The following is a 16,467-nucleotide window of genomic DNA, read 5'->3' as shown; positions in this document are numbered from 1 at the left end:
AAAAGCATCGTTCTCTTTCACAATGCGAGGTGTGTTAATTATCGTTTCCGACAATTTCATACTCGTGCAGCTTACTTTTCTTTCGAATTTCTAATCATTCTAATTATATATATATATATTTTAGTAATTTTTTTAATAATAAAAATAAATAGAAAAAGTGATGAAAATCTAGATAGAGCAGAAAAATTAGTTTTGCGTGGAAATGAGTTATAATTGCAAATAGATGTTTCGCTGAAACGCGTTTTCCTTTCAGGTCTAACTGATCTGTACTTTAATCTGAACTCGTAGTGAGATCACCGCGACATAAGAAGTGTACGTTAATACATTCTCTAATGAGAACGTCTGTTTTCTCAATACCAAAAAGACGTCGCAGAATGGAAACGGTGAAATATTACGTGAATTTCGTAAATCCTCACTGGGTCGCCGTGGTGGCAACTGGATTGTACACGCATCTCCGACAAATCTGCATAATCGGCCTGTGCTTTGAAAATGACACCAAGCTGCCTTTCGATCAGTCGTACGCGTCGGTACTCTTCGTATTCTCGGTTTTATGTCTGCTGGCGGAGTACAGATTGTGGCCTGTAACTCTGAAAGAGCCACCGATTCAGGTGTTGTATATTTACGAAGTGAGTCCGAGAAAATTATTACTTGAAATTTCCTTAGAGTCGCGCTAAATGAGAGAAGTATCTTCTCACGCAATGCTTTCTTTTTGTAAAAGAAAAATATAATTATTAATACAACAGAAATAAGACAGACAGAAAGAGTGATCGAAATAAGGACGGTAAAATAATTGCAAGAAATTTATCTATGTGTATGATTGACGCGAATCAAATTATATCGATCCTTCGCGATAGCGATTAAAAACTGAAACTAATTGCCAGTTGGTTTCATTGCACAGATGTTACTAGCTGCATTGAGCACCAATTTAGCAATCAATATAATATGGATACCAATGATGCACACGATCCACTGCCTGACTCAAGAATCTAGTAGATGGGTTCGTAATGCCTCTACATCGAAAGTGGCATCATCCTTTTGTAATCCATATAAATCAATTTTTACTTTATTTAAAAATACCATCATCTTTCTGTAAAAATGATCATCACTCACAAACACTACCTGAATTACATGAAATTTTCATCATGTTCTGGAACTATTATATATTGAACTTCCAAGATTTGAGACAGACTCGTTTCGTTTTAGTTACTTTGGTTGAATGCCACTTTGAATCTGGATGACTCGCTTTTAATGACGTTCGCGGAACACATGGCCGCAGAATATGCAGCCACGTACATGGCGCTTTGCATGTCACTATTGTCGTTCGTGTGGATGCTGGATGCCACCGAGTCGCTGGAAATGATGCTGGATACGTGGACCAAGTAGTGATCTCCGCCAACTCCAAATCTTATCCGCAAAATTGTCCGACATGTAATGAGATCACGATTTGCAACTTCTCGAATTATCGATTTTGCCAATACAATATACTTCTTCTTCATGAAAGGGAATGTCGCCGCGAAATTAAAAAAAAGGAATATCAAAGATAGAATTCTTACTCGCTCATATGAATATCTAAATCGACTAACACGGTTCCTTTTGCCTCTTGGAAGACGTTTACAGGTCATGGATGTGAATGTTGCAATTCAACGCAGTCGTAAAGGCAGGCGGATTACCTTCAGCGATCCTGAAGTGACGCAGTCGTTCTTTTACAGACTCTGTCAAATGAATCCGTTTGCGAAAAATCAAGGAAACTTCTTCTAATTTGCTACATTGTTATTGTTTTTATGTTCTTATGTTTAATAAATATTTTCTTGTATAATATCATAAAATACAGTGTTATAAAGCGTAATTATTATTGCAATCTATGGAAAGATAATTATTTCACATAATTATTTTATTTTGCACACGAATTCATAAAAATTTTATAATATTTGGTAATGTGCTTTTCCCAACGTAAATATATATCTCTAATGATTAAACGCGTTTTACTTGCGGAAAAATTATTTTCTAATTGGTGAATTTAATATTGGACAAATTTGACGGATTTGTCTGAAAATTACGAAGCTGACTTCACACGATCGAATGACAAATGATCAAGTGAACGTTTCGTGATTCCGTCTTCTGAAAATTAAATCTAAATGATCAAATTGCGGTTATCTAACATTGTTCTGCAACATGGCGCGGTTATTATGGACGATATGGGCATTAATGCTCAACAGTTTAAGATTGTCGATTTTTCGGACGTGTTTCGCCATCGATTTGGAAGATGATTATGGTAGACCGCTCACAACAAGTCCACCGATCACCACGTTTTTATTTGCAACGAGTGTCTACGTTATAATCGTCAATTCCACGTTATTTCCACAATCGTTTCGAAAGCCGATTCCTGTTTTCATGTGTTTGTACGAGGTTAATATTTTTAATAGCTAATTAAAAGTTAGTAAATGAATTTTCATCGGATTTTCTTGCGACTTTACACTCTTATCTTTTTTCCTCGCAGTTTCTGGCAACGGCGTTTTTCTTGGAATTTGCAATCGCCTGTTTGTGGACGCCGATAGACATACACATCTTAAATACCTTGCCCACGAATCTTATCTATGTAACATAATAATAATTCTTAATCATGCATTCGTATGCACAATTGTATAATTAGTTAATTCGTGTCAAAGTTTACGCTTAAAGTCTAATTCGAATACAGATACTTTATCAATTGGAATTGAGAGATGCAGCCGACATCTTAATGAACAAGATCAAACCGTGTATGATAATAATCACGAATGGACTAGCAACAATGATTCTTATACTCACTCTTTATGTTACGAGAGCCGTCGATTTCAAAGAGCTGATGTGAGTTTGCAGAATTATGTTCTGCCGCCAATAAAGATATTTGCTTGCACCGAAAGCTTTGGTTTTCTCGCCAAAGTCAACGCCGCGATAGAATTTATACAATATACATTTCATGTACAATTCATGTAACGTAAATCGATCGGAAATTCAGGGACAACGGTGTAATGCATTTCCTGTCGCACTTAAGAACGAAACTGTGGCAACGTATACGAAGCGAACTTCCGGAAATTAAGGAAAACAAAAAGAATGAATGCCGTTGCGACATCCGCAGAAAACGCCGTAATAAGGATCGTGTAAGCAACAGATAGTAACTTTGACGATCAAGTATTCGCAATGCAGCCAAAGGGAAAATCGAACTTTCTTGAAAATCCTTCAAATTCGCGCAAATATTTGCAAAAAAGAAAAGCTATATATTTTTGGACATTCTGTGGGATGTAGGAGCGAAGGGACGGAATACAATTAAATCCAATGAAACATCCGCCTTCCAACGTTGTCATGTCATCGAGGGTTTTATGAAAAAGAAGGCATTTATTTCGTTCGAACTGAAGTGTAAAGTACAAATGGTATAGATAATATATAGTGGTAATAATGTAATAATTATAATCGTTAATAAATATTAATTCAATTAATAATACGGTGTGTCCCAGTATACTGCGGATATTATTTTAATATTATTATTATTATTATATATAATATACGGTAATTGTACTAACGGGATGTGTTCAGTGGCAGCGTTACATTATGTAATAATATGTATATCTTACAGTGATTTCTTTTATTTCGTCGACCGACGGATAAAGTTCTCTCTCCGTTCTTTTTCTCTTTCGGTTTACGATCATGTTTCACCCTCACGTTGATTGAAAGGACACTAATCCGCGATGAAGGGACATCTCTCGTGGATGTTAAAATAATTTCGTGTTTCTTGTATTTCAATACTGTAGAGAGTGTCACTTTTTAAAAAACAAATTTTTTCCTTCCTTTTTTGACTTTTTCGTACTATAAAATACATCTTTTTCGGGTATGAATTGACGCTACACTCTACTCTTTTTTTTTCGTACAACGTGTATAGAAAAAGACAAAGAAAAAAATAAATTTCTATATACTGTAATATTCTTTCAAATAAAAATCTGGTTATTATAATTTTATTATTTATTCAATGATCTGATTTTAATAAAAACACTTTCTGAGAAAAAGAAATTTTAGAATTGACACGAAAAGATTATTATTGAAAACGAGAGGTGTTCCTTATTGTTCTTTATAAGATGCGATGTGGAGGAAAAGTGCCATTTTCTATCTCTAACCATCATCTCAGGTCCTTTCTCATCTCTCTTTCATTTCTTATTCTCCGTTAAACTAAACGAAAAATTCGGTTACGTTAATTACGTGCGAGTTCGCTCGCGCTCGGCCCTGTAGTACCCCGTTTACGAAGATTATCTTTGTGCACGATTAGGCAGTGCTCAGAAAAACCATGAGGATATGTAAAGTGAGCATAAATCTCTTCCTCTTTTATAGTTGTGTTTCGTCTCGCGGCTGGAAGTGTCGAAAAGCAACACCGGTCTCGGTAAAATACAAAATGCAAAATGAGATCGTAAAAAATTTCACGTAAGTACACAGAGACGGCAAAGTTCCCGTTATTACGAATTACGCTCAAACTAATTCGCCATAGTTTCGAATTTGAGTACATGTGCGATGCCAATTTTTCCGGGGAAAATTTTCCGGACACGAGAATACGACAAGCATGGACAGACTAAATCTAACGATAATAAATAACTTTTTAGGCTTGAGCCGAATTTTCTAATTATATTAACCGCGACTAATTGTTTGGAATGGACTCAAGGAACGTGTCGTTGCTCCGATCACCCTTCCTCACGCGTGTTTCTCTTTTCGATCGATCATCGCTTGATCGCGTTTAATCTTCGCCAATTGTTGCGTTTCAATGATTTCTCAACATCACTTGTCGAAAGTAAGTACGATTTAAGTCAGTCGGTCGCAAATGAAGTCGAGCGGTTTTCTTGAGCGACAATCTTAATCGGATCCTCTTTTCTCACTTGCCCATCGGGTTTCTCGAGTCTCGCGCAGAATTTGAAACGCGATGTAACTTCGACGACTTCGAGCCTGTGATGGAACTTATTTCAGCGTGCGTCAACCGCACGTCCGCATCGCAAATTCGGATCCATCGCGATTGCATCGAAATAACAGAAGCACTCGAAAATGTCGTAAAGTTGTGAGCGAATCAGCTGATTTCTCGGAACACGCGTTTTTCAAAGTACCTTTAGTAATGTCCCGCGGATTTTCATGTATTTTCCTCTGTGCAGGAGTACCGACTTCAATCCCAGCGTTCTTTCACGTACGTTCGGAATTTTAGATTCCGCGATTCGATTCATCGAATTGCATCTGCGTATTTTCTCGCAAAATTTTCATATAGAGCAATCGAGGTGCACGGGTCGAGCTAACGGAGGAGACTTCGAGCATCGTCGTCGCGCGGACACGCGACCGACCGCTATCTCGGATCTTCAGATAATCATCTTCCAATTACAATCAGATCTTACAATTAAGTTCGCCCACGGATTCAATTGCAATCAGTCGATTTGAAATCGTCCAAGTCGAGTTGCTGGCAAGTCCGATCGTTTGACGATCGAAGAGTTTCCTTTATAATCAAACTGATTGCCATTCGCACTACGTTTGAATTACGTTCGAATCATATCTAAATTAAGAGAGTGGTGATTTTTCAATCGTCCTCTCCCGGATCCTCGAGCCTCATTCGAACGATCGGTCGCGTCTCGCAGACGTGTATCACTCGCACAATCAATCAAGCTGCCGTTTCCTTTGCCACTGCACACACGCGACTCGCGCTCGCGCGCTACTCGATACACAGTTACTCAACGATAATTCTCTTTCGTCCTCCAATAATCCTCATTCGAATACTGTCTCTGCTTAGAATCTACTTGACGGGATCGAGTCTCGATGACGGGAATGTCTGGAAAAAACTAAGGGCGTCTAGAGATGAACGGCGGGGTTTCGATGAGTGGACGTGCGGGCACCGAGAGATTGTCGTTCCTCCCCGGATGATCAGCGCGAAATGTACGATCGATATCGATAGAGCATGAAAACGCTTCGGAAGATCTCTCAAAAACTCATGGAATAATCGAAAAAGATTAAAAAATTCCTTAACGATCTGGAGGAGATTTTTCTGTTCTGTCACACGCGATGCTTCCACACGAAATCTGACCATGGAAATAGAAAACATCGAAACAAAACCGTACCTATTGCTATTCAACTTATTGCTCGAAGTCTAGAAGATTATTGCTGTCTGCAACGCGGTGATACAGTTACGCCGGCAGTTCGTTGTAGTTCGCAAAAATGTATAGTTTCGCTTGAAAATTCCATCAACAAGCATGATCTTCGCACGATCTGATTCAACATGTCTCTCGCGCACGTAGTGCATTACGAAAAGAAGCCATCGTTATTCAAACAGTGCAAACGCCTAGAAAAATATCTTTTTTAGATATTCTTCAGGGATGTGGCTTAAAGCATCTCGCTTTCTCGTTGGGCAACTCAGTCGCGCGCTCGGTGCTCGCAGTCTTCAGGAACAACGATTGACACGCGGGATACAGGTGTGCATCTGTACGTGTGTGTATGTGTGCGTGTGTCTGTGTATCTGTACGTGTGGGCAGTAAATATACGCAACTTAATATCACAAATTCGTTGAGAAACCCATACGCAAACACGATCATTGGTAGGACAATTATACAGCGATGACGCGTAGGGTGACGCCGCGCGCGCGCCAGCACACTCATACACATGTCACGTTAATTACAATATTCGTACAAGTGCTTACGATGTATTATTTCTAACTCCCTATTTTCGGCCACATACATTCATTCTCACTCGTTCTCCCTTTTTCTCTCTCTCTCTTTCTCTCTTTCGCCCTCTAACTGGTAAATTGACTATTAATATTCCCGTTGAGAATTTTACACAGAGGTTCAGTCGGGGCTCGGCGCGTGGAAAGAGTTCTTTCCGCAAAGGGCGCGACGACGTTGCCATAATCAGTGCGTGCACGAGGACGAGTGACGTCGAAGGGCTCGTCGAGGCCTCGTTTCTGATTGAACCGTTAATTTTTCTCTAGAATTCTTGATGATTAACTAATTGTAACACTGACTCTCCAAGTTTTGTTCAGATGAAACATTTCATGTGTCCTCTATTTTTTAATTGATCAATTAATTCATATTTGAGGTAAAACACCTGATGTAAGAATTTTTTGTAAGACACTCGATGTGAAAACATTATACTGGCATCATTAATGACTTAACGCTTTACAGCGAATTTTTATCTTTCTGCAAATCACACCTCTAGATATGCTAATTATGAAATTTAGATAACTTGTAGATGATTTTTTCAAATCACGAAATTCGTAACGGTGCACCGCCGAACCGTTCGGAATGACTAGAACTGTCGGATTTTCTTCTTCTCTTTTCTCGGTACCTCGTGCACGTGCACTTCACATACAAACCCGTTGTCACGTTCTTTGCGCTCCGAATCCTCTTCTCTCCTTCGATGACGTAAAATAAATATTAAAACTATATCGAGATATATATATATATAATATATATATATATCAACGGTGAGCATAGTTTAGCGAATGCGCATCTCATTTCTCTCGTGTTGTCTGTATGTTCGTACGTGTTCTCTGTCGTATATGTATACGTATAATATATATATATATTTGCATTTTTATATATATTTATATATTTATATATATTTATATTTGTATTTATAGTTAGACTTCTCACGTCCGCTATATTATAATTGTAATAATTACATTACGCGCGCGGTAACTCGTGCACTCTCTTCTCCACCGCGAGTTCCCTCTCCTCTCCTCATTTCTCGGACTTTCTCGTTAATCACTCTATGTCTACCGATTCCTTTCTCTCTCTCTCTCTCTCTCTCTCTCTCTCTTTCCCTCTGCGCCCCCATATAAATCCATATTTATAATATATATATCATAAATATTTAATAGTATAATGTGCTATTACTAGTGAGGATGGCGATGACGATGACGACGATGAACCGATGCTGTGACAACTAAGGATACATCTTAACTTTAATTCCTATTATGGCAGACTATCTACGGTAGGATCGTCCATCGCGAACGAGGGCGCGCTGCATCCAGGACTCCTCCGCGTTCAGGATATGAACGAAATGCGCTCGTCGAAGGAAACGAGGTCCTCCTGCGGACGAACGAAGAACTCTCGAATCGTTCGCGATGTCTCAACGCGATTTCTCTCATGGATGTATGTATGCACGTGTACGTACGTTCCGTGTGAGTGTGTGTATGTATGCGCGTGTGTAAATGCCCATGATTAAACGCCGTTACAACACATCTAACGCGCGTCGTTCGTCCATTAATTATCGCGCGCGACGATAAATATAATGATTAAATAAAGGATCTCTCTTTATCTCTATCTCCCTCTTTCTCGGCTCTCCGCGCGAGGGACGACACGCCGATCCCTCTACGATTCGACACTGACGACAACGACGCGATATATATCTACACGTATATATGTGTGCATATATATATGCGATGGAGGGACAGGGAAGTCTGCCGGAGGAAAATCCGGTAGAAAAAAAGTCTCGTCGCGTGTCCCTCTGGATCTCTCTCTTCCTCTCTCTCACTACGCATTACGTATAACATACTATACAGATAGGTATGCGATTCTCTCTCTATTTTTCCTTTCCTTTTTCTCCTCTCCTACGCCTATCGTTACCATCTCTACGTATACCATCGCATTATTGCAACGTTTATTTTGCACCTTCGATCCCGAGTGTGAATGAGTATGCGTGTGGACATGTGTGTGCGTGTGTATGCGTGTGCCTGTCTGCCTGCCTGTCTGTCTGTCTGCTGCGTGCACGCACCCCGGATGACATCACGTATCATAGTACTTTCATCAGCCGCACAACAACGAGGAGGCTGCACTCTTCGTTGAGAATCCATCATTATCCTGGCGAGGAAGACGCGTCCCTCCTCTCCCGCGGGATCCACGTCGAGTGTTCGTGATAGATTCCTGGATCCGCGATGCGATGAGTGAACCGGATCACATCAGGTCGCACGAGCACTCATTCGGATGATGTGGATCCAGCGATGATTCGAATTGGTGCGACTTGGTGCAAAGACTTGGCTGTACTCGGGGCTGATTATTCCTCCTCCTCGCTCTCCTCCGTGGGCCCGTACATGTCGGCCAGCTTGTCGAATCTCGGTCCCCAGGCGCCTAAGTACTCGTACTCGTGCTGCTCGTCGTCTGTGCCTGCAATTCGAAGTAGTATTGTCGATTATTAACACAAATTTCATTAATCTTATATTACTCGCCAAATATGATAAATAATGAAAATTCCAAGTCGAATATGATAAATAATTAGAATTAAAAGAAACTCTCAAATAGAATGTCAAAAGATCTATTAAAAGATCTTAAAAATCTTCGCTTTAAAACAGAAGAAAAATTAAGTAACATTAATTTTTGTAAAATGTATCAAATTTGAAATATTCAAGAATTTTCTCTTTCACATACCAGAGGCTAATGATTCGAGAGAACCTGCGGTGCTTCCGCCACCCTCATACGCATAATTCCGTAAATCGTCGAAGGGCGGTGCGTTCGGGTCGCTGTCGGCCCTCTTCTTGTGATCCTCAATGAAGATGCCAACGTTCGGCTCCGGTCCAAGTGGATCTGAGAACAGCACTCTTGTCACTTATTCAATTCTCATAAATTATCCTTCTTCATGAGTCCAAATATTGAGAGAAATGTGACGTACAGGCTACTTTACATGGGGGCAGCTTGCCGCCCATTTCCGGAATCGGGCCGCCGATCGGGATTTGCAGAGGCGTGATGTCAAACGCTGTCATGTCGTCCTCTCCGCCGCCCTCGTCGTCGTAGTTGATGATGTTCTCTCTCACGTCATCGTCCGGACCAGGATACTTTATGTGCGCCTCCCGCCTTCGGTTGTAAACCACGAACACCAGCACGAGAACTGCAATATCGATGAGATGATTGTTGCAATCCAGAAAGTTTGATCATTGCTAATACCGAAATAATACTTCTCTACTGATAGTTCAAGAAAGTGCAGGATATAAGAGGATCCACTGTGCAAAGCGAATAGTGTCAGTCTTGTGAGTTGGAACATCATCTCCAAGACGAAAGCTTCGAGAATTCTTTCGTGCGGCGCTCATATGCAGATTTTGATTAGAGAGTCAAGCAAGTGCAAAGAACAAAGTAGTGCAAAACACAGGAATAAGAAAAGAAAGAGACGCAAGCTTTTGTGATAAAACGCTTTATTTTCCAATCAATCAGCGGGTTACCACGAAAGTGAATACTGAAACATGGAATAAAGAAATGTGCTCAAATAAAAAACAATAAAATAAAGTATTACGTGTTGTAAATCTAGTATTTAAAATATAATAAAAATAAAAGACGTGCATCAAATACAGTACTAACTAGTACAATAGAATTTTCGACGGTGATCAAAGCGTTTTGGACGTACTCACCAAGAATGATCAAAAGACAGACGAGAATAGCCGCCAACGCGCCCATGCTAAGTTTCAGCGTCTGACCCTCCTGCACCAGTTCGCAGTTCTCACCCCAGAAACCGTCCGGGCAAATGCAACGGTATCGGAATCGCGGATCCTGATTGATGCACCTGCCGCCATTTAGGCAGGGATAGTCGATGCACTCGTTCTTGTCCATGCAGCCCTTGTTATCCGGCGACGGAATCCGCCCCTCTCCGCAGCTGCGATCGAAATATCGTCACGTATTGATCGCTCTAAAACCGTGAATATGAAAATACAATAGAAATAATACTCACGTGCAGTCGTACTCGTTCCAAAGATCAATGCACTCGAACGGATCCTGGCAGATAACGTTGGCGCATGGCTTGTTCGAGGGGCAGTTTCTCTCGAGATTTCGCGCCATGGTTGCTTGACCCCATTGCGTTCCGTTCATGGCGGGCGGCAGCGGGAGGTGCTTCCCTTCTAATCTTATGTCGTCCAAACAACCTGAGAATTTTGTTAGGAGTTACACACGATTGCGTTAATGAATTTGGTTCATTACGTAACAATTCGCGATAGAAATTATGAAAATCTTCTTGAAATAATAATAACTATAATTAACTCGATTTCTTTTTACAGATATTTTCTAAATTTAAGATTTAGATTTAAGATTATTAAGATTTAATAATATAAAAGTATTAAAACATTTTCGTACTTTATGTTGTATTATTATTTACCAAAATATAGAAATATCTATATGTTTTAAATTACATTACAATTGCATTAACTACAGGAAATCGTTAAATGAAATAAGCAAAATGAGAGAATTATTATATGTGCATACTGGTGAATAATTATCGTAAAAAATTAATTAAATATTGAATATCTAATAATAGAAGCACACGTATAATTATTTCTCCCTATAAATTCATTCACGTTACCTTTCTGATAATCTGCGTAAACTTCAAACGTGCGAACGCCAGTGTACTCCGCCTTGCCACCCGCGTAGACACCTTCCTGCTTGTCCACCAAGAGCCACTGATGGCCTTCAAAGGAGAAGGTCTCGTTGAATCTTCGTCCTTCGCCGCCATCCAACTCTAAGGTCGCCGCGGATCCGTATCTCGACACTCTGACCGTGTGCCATTGTCCATCATCGACAGCTATTGCCGAAAGCCAGATATCGCGCTCTTCCGTCCGAAGGCTGTTCAGATTATATCTGAAGTGCAGTCTGCTGTCTTTGATCTGAAATCATAGCAAATAGAAATTTCAGACAGTGTATTAAACGAAAAATCTCAAAATTTTTCTTCTTTGATGAGCCTTCTTAATCTAAAATTATCGATGATTTTGAAGAAGCTGTTTTAAAAAGAGCTTTGTTGTAACGGATACATTTTGTACCATTTTATATATAAATATTTTATTTTACGTACAATATTCCATTTAAAATGTTTTTTTTCTAAATCGGTTTACACCGGAAAAGTAATCAGACCATCACATGATGCAATCGCACTTCTCCCTGTCACGTTAAAACGAATTGATGGCGTAAGTGATTAAAAATACACGTGATGAATCGAATTTTATAAAAATCGATAAAACATTCATAGCGCGAATCAAAAATGATTCCGCGACGATTGGAATGATGATTTTAAAAACGCACTCACCTCCAGAATGGCGTATTCCCTGTTGTGCTGATCGCTCACTCTGAACAGTTCGCCGTGAATCTCCCGCGTGCGGAATCTCAGTTGCACCTGAGTGGAGTACTTGTCCGGCTCGAAGGACAACGCGTACTTGACGTAACTTTGGGGCTTGAAGGTGGTCGGGATTGTCGGCGTCATGCATCCGGGACCGGTCCAGCCGGGATTGCACTGGCATCTCGCCTCGGTGAAGCTGCCCACGCAAGTGCCGTGTTCCCAGCAGCGGAATGTCGACTCCTGGTTGTTGCAGATCTCCTCGGTCTGTGTGCAGCCGGCGACGCTGTTCCGCGACAGACCCGGATGCGCGAGGTCGTACAGCTTGCTGTTGTGGAAGAGGTTCTTGATGCAGCCGTCGAAGCCCTTGCCTACCGGCATGTGCTTCCACTTGTAGTGCGTCGGATCGAATTGCTCGACGTACAGACCGCCGATTTGTAATGGTGCGTTTACGTTCAGGTACTCGTTAAACGGCGGCACTGTGCCCGTAGCTTGACAACTCGTGTCGTTGAATTCGGGCGGAGTACCGTCCTCCAGCTCGGATATCTCCGCGGATTTGCAGTAGTCGATGATGAGCTTGACGGTCTGCAAGATGAATTAAATTTCGGGTTTAGGATCGTACTTTTTAGATTTAGAAAATTGAAAACTCATTTTTTTCTACTTAATATTAAAATAATATAAACAATTTTTAAAGTAATAATGGTAGTATAAGCATCTTTTTACAATAATTTTATATTCTTTTATTTAGTGTAATGTAGTATAATGCAGAATAATTCTGTATAATTTTGTTTCATAACGCAATGTTGGCTGAAACGTTTTGTAAGCTCGTACGGATATTTTCAAAATATTATAGATTCTTTACGAATCCATTAATATTTTCTTAAGTGGTGCAAACGTCAGAATAATATTTCTCGGCAATATCGTTGATCTTACCTCCGTATTCCAGAAAACGTCAAGTCGATGCCACTCGCCGTCATCTAAGGTTTTCTTCGGCTTCACTTTCAATTCCAGCGTACCCGATCCAAAATCGATCAGCAGCCGCGGTATACCGCGTTCCAACTCGACTGAGATGAAATCTGTTCACGCGTTTAATTGTTGATGAGAAATTTAATTAAATTTTTTTAATTAGCTGTGCATCTAATTACGATTATTCCGCGCAAAAGAATTTTGATCTTACCGGAAACCATTATTTCGTCGGCTTCGGGAGGGACGATCGGACCGTTGTACAGTAACAATCCATCCGACTTTCTCGTGATAAACTCGAAGCTCAAATGGCTGTTGTCGCACATCTCCAAAGCGGGATACCATGCCCAACCGTTGCCGCGGAAACTCCTGGCCGTTTGCTGACACCTCGGGCCGTTGTAGCCAGATGGACATTGACATCTAAGATAGCAAAATACATAAAAAGTTGTAACAATAATTCGCGAGCGAAAGAAGGAAAATGATCCAAGATAAAATAATTTCTGTGTTATTTAACGAGAGTTTCTTGTAGAGAACTAAGAAAAATATGAGAAAGCAACGATTCGCGTTAATACATGCGATGTAACACGTTAACGTGAAGCTTGATTGCTTTTCACTTACGACAATCCAAATCGGTCTTCCACACAGCGTCCACCGTTATAGCAAGGGCTGTTCCTGCATGACTCGCCCTTGCTGAAATTCCGCGCCCCGCAAGTGCACTCTGCTATTACGTCCACACGCACACCGACCAGGGCGGTCCTGTTCGCGTTCACCATGTATGGCAGATTGCTGATGTCGAGAGTGTTCGTGCAACTGCCCTCGCACATCTCGTTCTCGTAGTAACACTCGTCGATGCCGACCATGGTAATGTTGATGCCCACGTCTTTCTCGATCTGTTAATTTCACGTGCGATTTATCAATCATTTCGGAGAATTCGTTTAAATATGGTGAGCTTTTGTTTAATATAATTTAAGAAAATTTTCGAGTAAGCAAGCGTAATGATCATCACCTCTTCTCGATGCATCAGCACGATGCCGTTAAGCCTAACCGGTTTATAGTACAGTGAACCGTGCGCGGCGAATCTGACGTCTGTTAATGGTGGGTGCATTCTCCTTAATTGAACGCTAAATACGTCCACGTTGTCTCTGTCAATGTTCAGCAGATGCGATAGCTTATCCCTGAACAAATCTGCCTTGCTCCGAGATAGTGTTTGATTCTGAAATTGAAATAAATCTCGTATTAATTCTTCTTATTTTATTAGCTTCTATACATGCATCACAATTTACGCGATTTGTTTAAAACTGAAGAAGAAATTAAAATAAAAATAAATCTGCATTATTATTATGTGCATTATAATTGAAATTGAACTGCATGAATAATATAATATCTAAAATTAATCTAAATAAAATAGATTCTTTTGCGGATATATTTCGTAAAATTTTACTAGAATCAGCTCACCTGGTAATTCCAGATGCGAATGAAGTCCTCGTCCGTTATCCCGGATATCCGTACCGAGCCGGAATTCAGCACTGCCTCGTGTGGTATACTCTTGACAGTGACGGTGACATTCGCGGGCACGTCCGTCTGCGTGTGCTTCCGATCGTAAACCTTAAATCGCAGATGATACTTGCCGTCGTGCGTGCCGGATTTCATGTAGATCATCCCCGTATCCTCGTCGAGCCTGAATTGTGCATGCTCGAGTCCCTCCCAATAGAACTTCTTGTCCGGTAAATCCCAGTCGTCCAAATCGTACACGTACACCCTGCCTATCTCGGTATCCGGCGATTGCCCCTGGAATACGGTTACAGATTGCGGATTATGGCTGCAGCGACGGATGAAGCTCTCTCGAAAGAGAAAGAGAGAGCGGTAAATGAAATTGAAGCTGTGTTTCGGCAACCGACCGCATGAGAGACGAGAAACTTGAATGATACAGTACGATTTACATAATACGACCGCTTGCATAATGCAACGTAATCTGGACACGTACAGCGTAGTTATATACAAAGATCTCCTTGGATCCTGGCTGCATTTTATTATCGTTAACGTCGCCTATGATAACCGTCAAGGTACTGGTCCCGGACATGGAAGGATTCCCGGAATCCTTGATGACGATGGGAATCAGGAATTCCTTTTGCTGTTCCCTGTCGAACGATCGCAGGGATGACACCACGGCCATTCCGTCTCCGTTCGCCCCCTCTGCAAAATGAACAGAGAACGAGAATGAGCTCTACACTTCACGATTTTATGTACTGATGCGATGCACACTGATTTAAACCGTTAATCGAGCTTTTTTAATTTAAACATTAAACATTGAAGAGAATACGAACGATAAATCTCGCAAAAGATAAAAGCAGAAAAACGTCGAGAAAGAATTTAAGATTCTTTTCTCGGGAAACTTGAAAATATAATTCGTAAAAGTCAAGATTAACCGCACTTACTGTTATCGCTTTCGACTTTGAAGCTGGCTCTGATAACGTCGTTCGCGTTAGGGTCCATTCTGAAGGTAAACGGAGGTCCATTGCTTCTGGATCGGTCATCGTCATCGGTAGCGAGAATCTCGACGACTTTCTTGGTCTGCGCGTATTCCGGCAAAACTGGACGATAGTCCTTCAGGAATCTGGGTGGATTATCATTGATGTCTTGCACGACGACTGTCAGAGTGGCTGTTGCTGTTTTCGGTGGTATTCCATCGTCGATCGCCAAGATTTTAACCTAGGGCGACAGACAATTACATTTTAGTAACTTTCATATTTTAATAACTTTTATGTTACATAAAAAAATATGTTTTAAAAATACGTTATATTAATTATTACATAATAAAATATCTAACTAGAATTAGTTTAGTTTTATAATTTTTCTGTAAGAAATGTTCCACTTTCACTATTATTTATTTATTCAGAATTAAATAACAAAATACTTTTTTTAAATTTAAATTGATATCGTAATCAATTAATTTTTACCTGATGCCGAGGAGTTTCTTCACGGTCAAGACTTCTCTGTATTGATACGGTGCCGTTCTCGTTGATGAAGAACTGCCTCTTTCGATCGGAGCTTCTGTCAATGGAGTAGGAGACCTTGCTTTTTCCACCTTGATCCGGATCAGTAGCCTTGAATGTTTCTAGGCTGCTGCCTATTCTAGCGTTCTCTGGCACGGTGGTCTCGATATTGGCTTTTTCAAACTGCGGTTGATTGTCGTTGATGTCTCGCAATTTCACGACCACCCAAGAATAGGCAACGTGGTATTTATCGTTGTCATTATCCTCGCCCTAAATAGAATGATTGTTCCGGTTCAATGACAAATTCGGAAAATTGTATTCAGTAGTTTCGTAAGTTCATAATAGTGAAATCATCTCTCGCGCAAAATAAGTTTTTGATTGACATATTTTTTGATAGAGAATGCTATTTTTACTTATATATCAAACTCTCTAAAATTTGACATGTCTT

At 40.5% G+C, this 16,467-nt stretch overlaps 2 protein-coding genes across 4 annotated transcripts in view; one reads left to right on the top strand and one right to left on the bottom strand.

Moving 5' to 3' along the window:
* The first annotated feature begins 240 nt into the window (after positions 1-240).
* LOC113562931 lies at positions 241-1,514 on the top strand. The gene is made up of 3 exons (XM_026973731.1): positions 241-626; positions 899-997; positions 1,204-1,514. Exons 1-3 carry the CDS (start codon positions 333-335, stop codon positions 1,381-1,383), a joined length of 573 nt encoding a protein of 190 aa, XP_026829532.1. The 5' UTR covers positions 241-332; the 3' UTR covers positions 1,384-1,514.
* A 1,801-nt stretch (positions 1,515-3,315) lies between these two features.
* LOC105285306 (neural-cadherin) overlaps positions 3,316-16,467 on the bottom strand; it is a 148,187-nt gene continuing 135,035 nt past the window's right edge. For all 3 annotated transcript variants that reach the window (XM_020033591.2, XM_026973627.1, XM_020033592.2), the window contains 15 exons: positions 15,984-16,289; positions 15,462-15,735; positions 15,011-15,219; positions 14,482-14,814; positions 14,033-14,239; positions 13,645-13,916; positions 13,241-13,446; positions 12,997-13,139; positions 12,037-12,648; positions 11,320-11,620; positions 10,696-10,885; positions 10,379-10,620; positions 9,649-9,864; positions 9,408-9,563; positions 3,316-9,146 (listed from right to left, as the gene is read on the bottom strand). In XM_020033591.2, coding sequence (XP_019889150.1) covers positions 9,037-9,146; positions 9,408-9,563; positions 9,649-9,864; positions 10,379-10,620; positions 10,696-10,885; positions 11,320-11,620; positions 12,037-12,648; positions 12,997-13,139; positions 13,241-13,446; positions 13,645-13,916; positions 14,033-14,239; positions 14,482-14,814; positions 15,011-15,219; positions 15,462-15,735; positions 15,984-16,289 — 3,777 coding nt within the window. In that variant the 3' untranslated portion in view covers positions 3,316-9,036. The remainder of the gene's footprint in view (positions 9,147-9,407; positions 9,564-9,648; positions 9,865-10,378; positions 10,621-10,695; positions 10,886-11,319; positions 11,621-12,036; positions 12,649-12,996; positions 13,140-13,240; positions 13,447-13,644; positions 13,917-14,032; positions 14,240-14,481; positions 14,815-15,010; positions 15,220-15,461; positions 15,736-15,983; positions 16,290-16,467) is intronic.

Source organism: Ooceraea biroi, chromosome 11 (assembly GCF_003672135.1).
Source record: "Ooceraea biroi isolate clonal line C1 chromosome 11, Obir_v5.4, whole genome shotgun sequence".
Lineage (NCBI taxonomy): Eukaryota > Metazoa > Arthropoda > Insecta > Hymenoptera > Formicidae > Ooceraea > Ooceraea biroi.
This window is presented reverse-complemented; position numbering and strand designations above follow the sequence as displayed.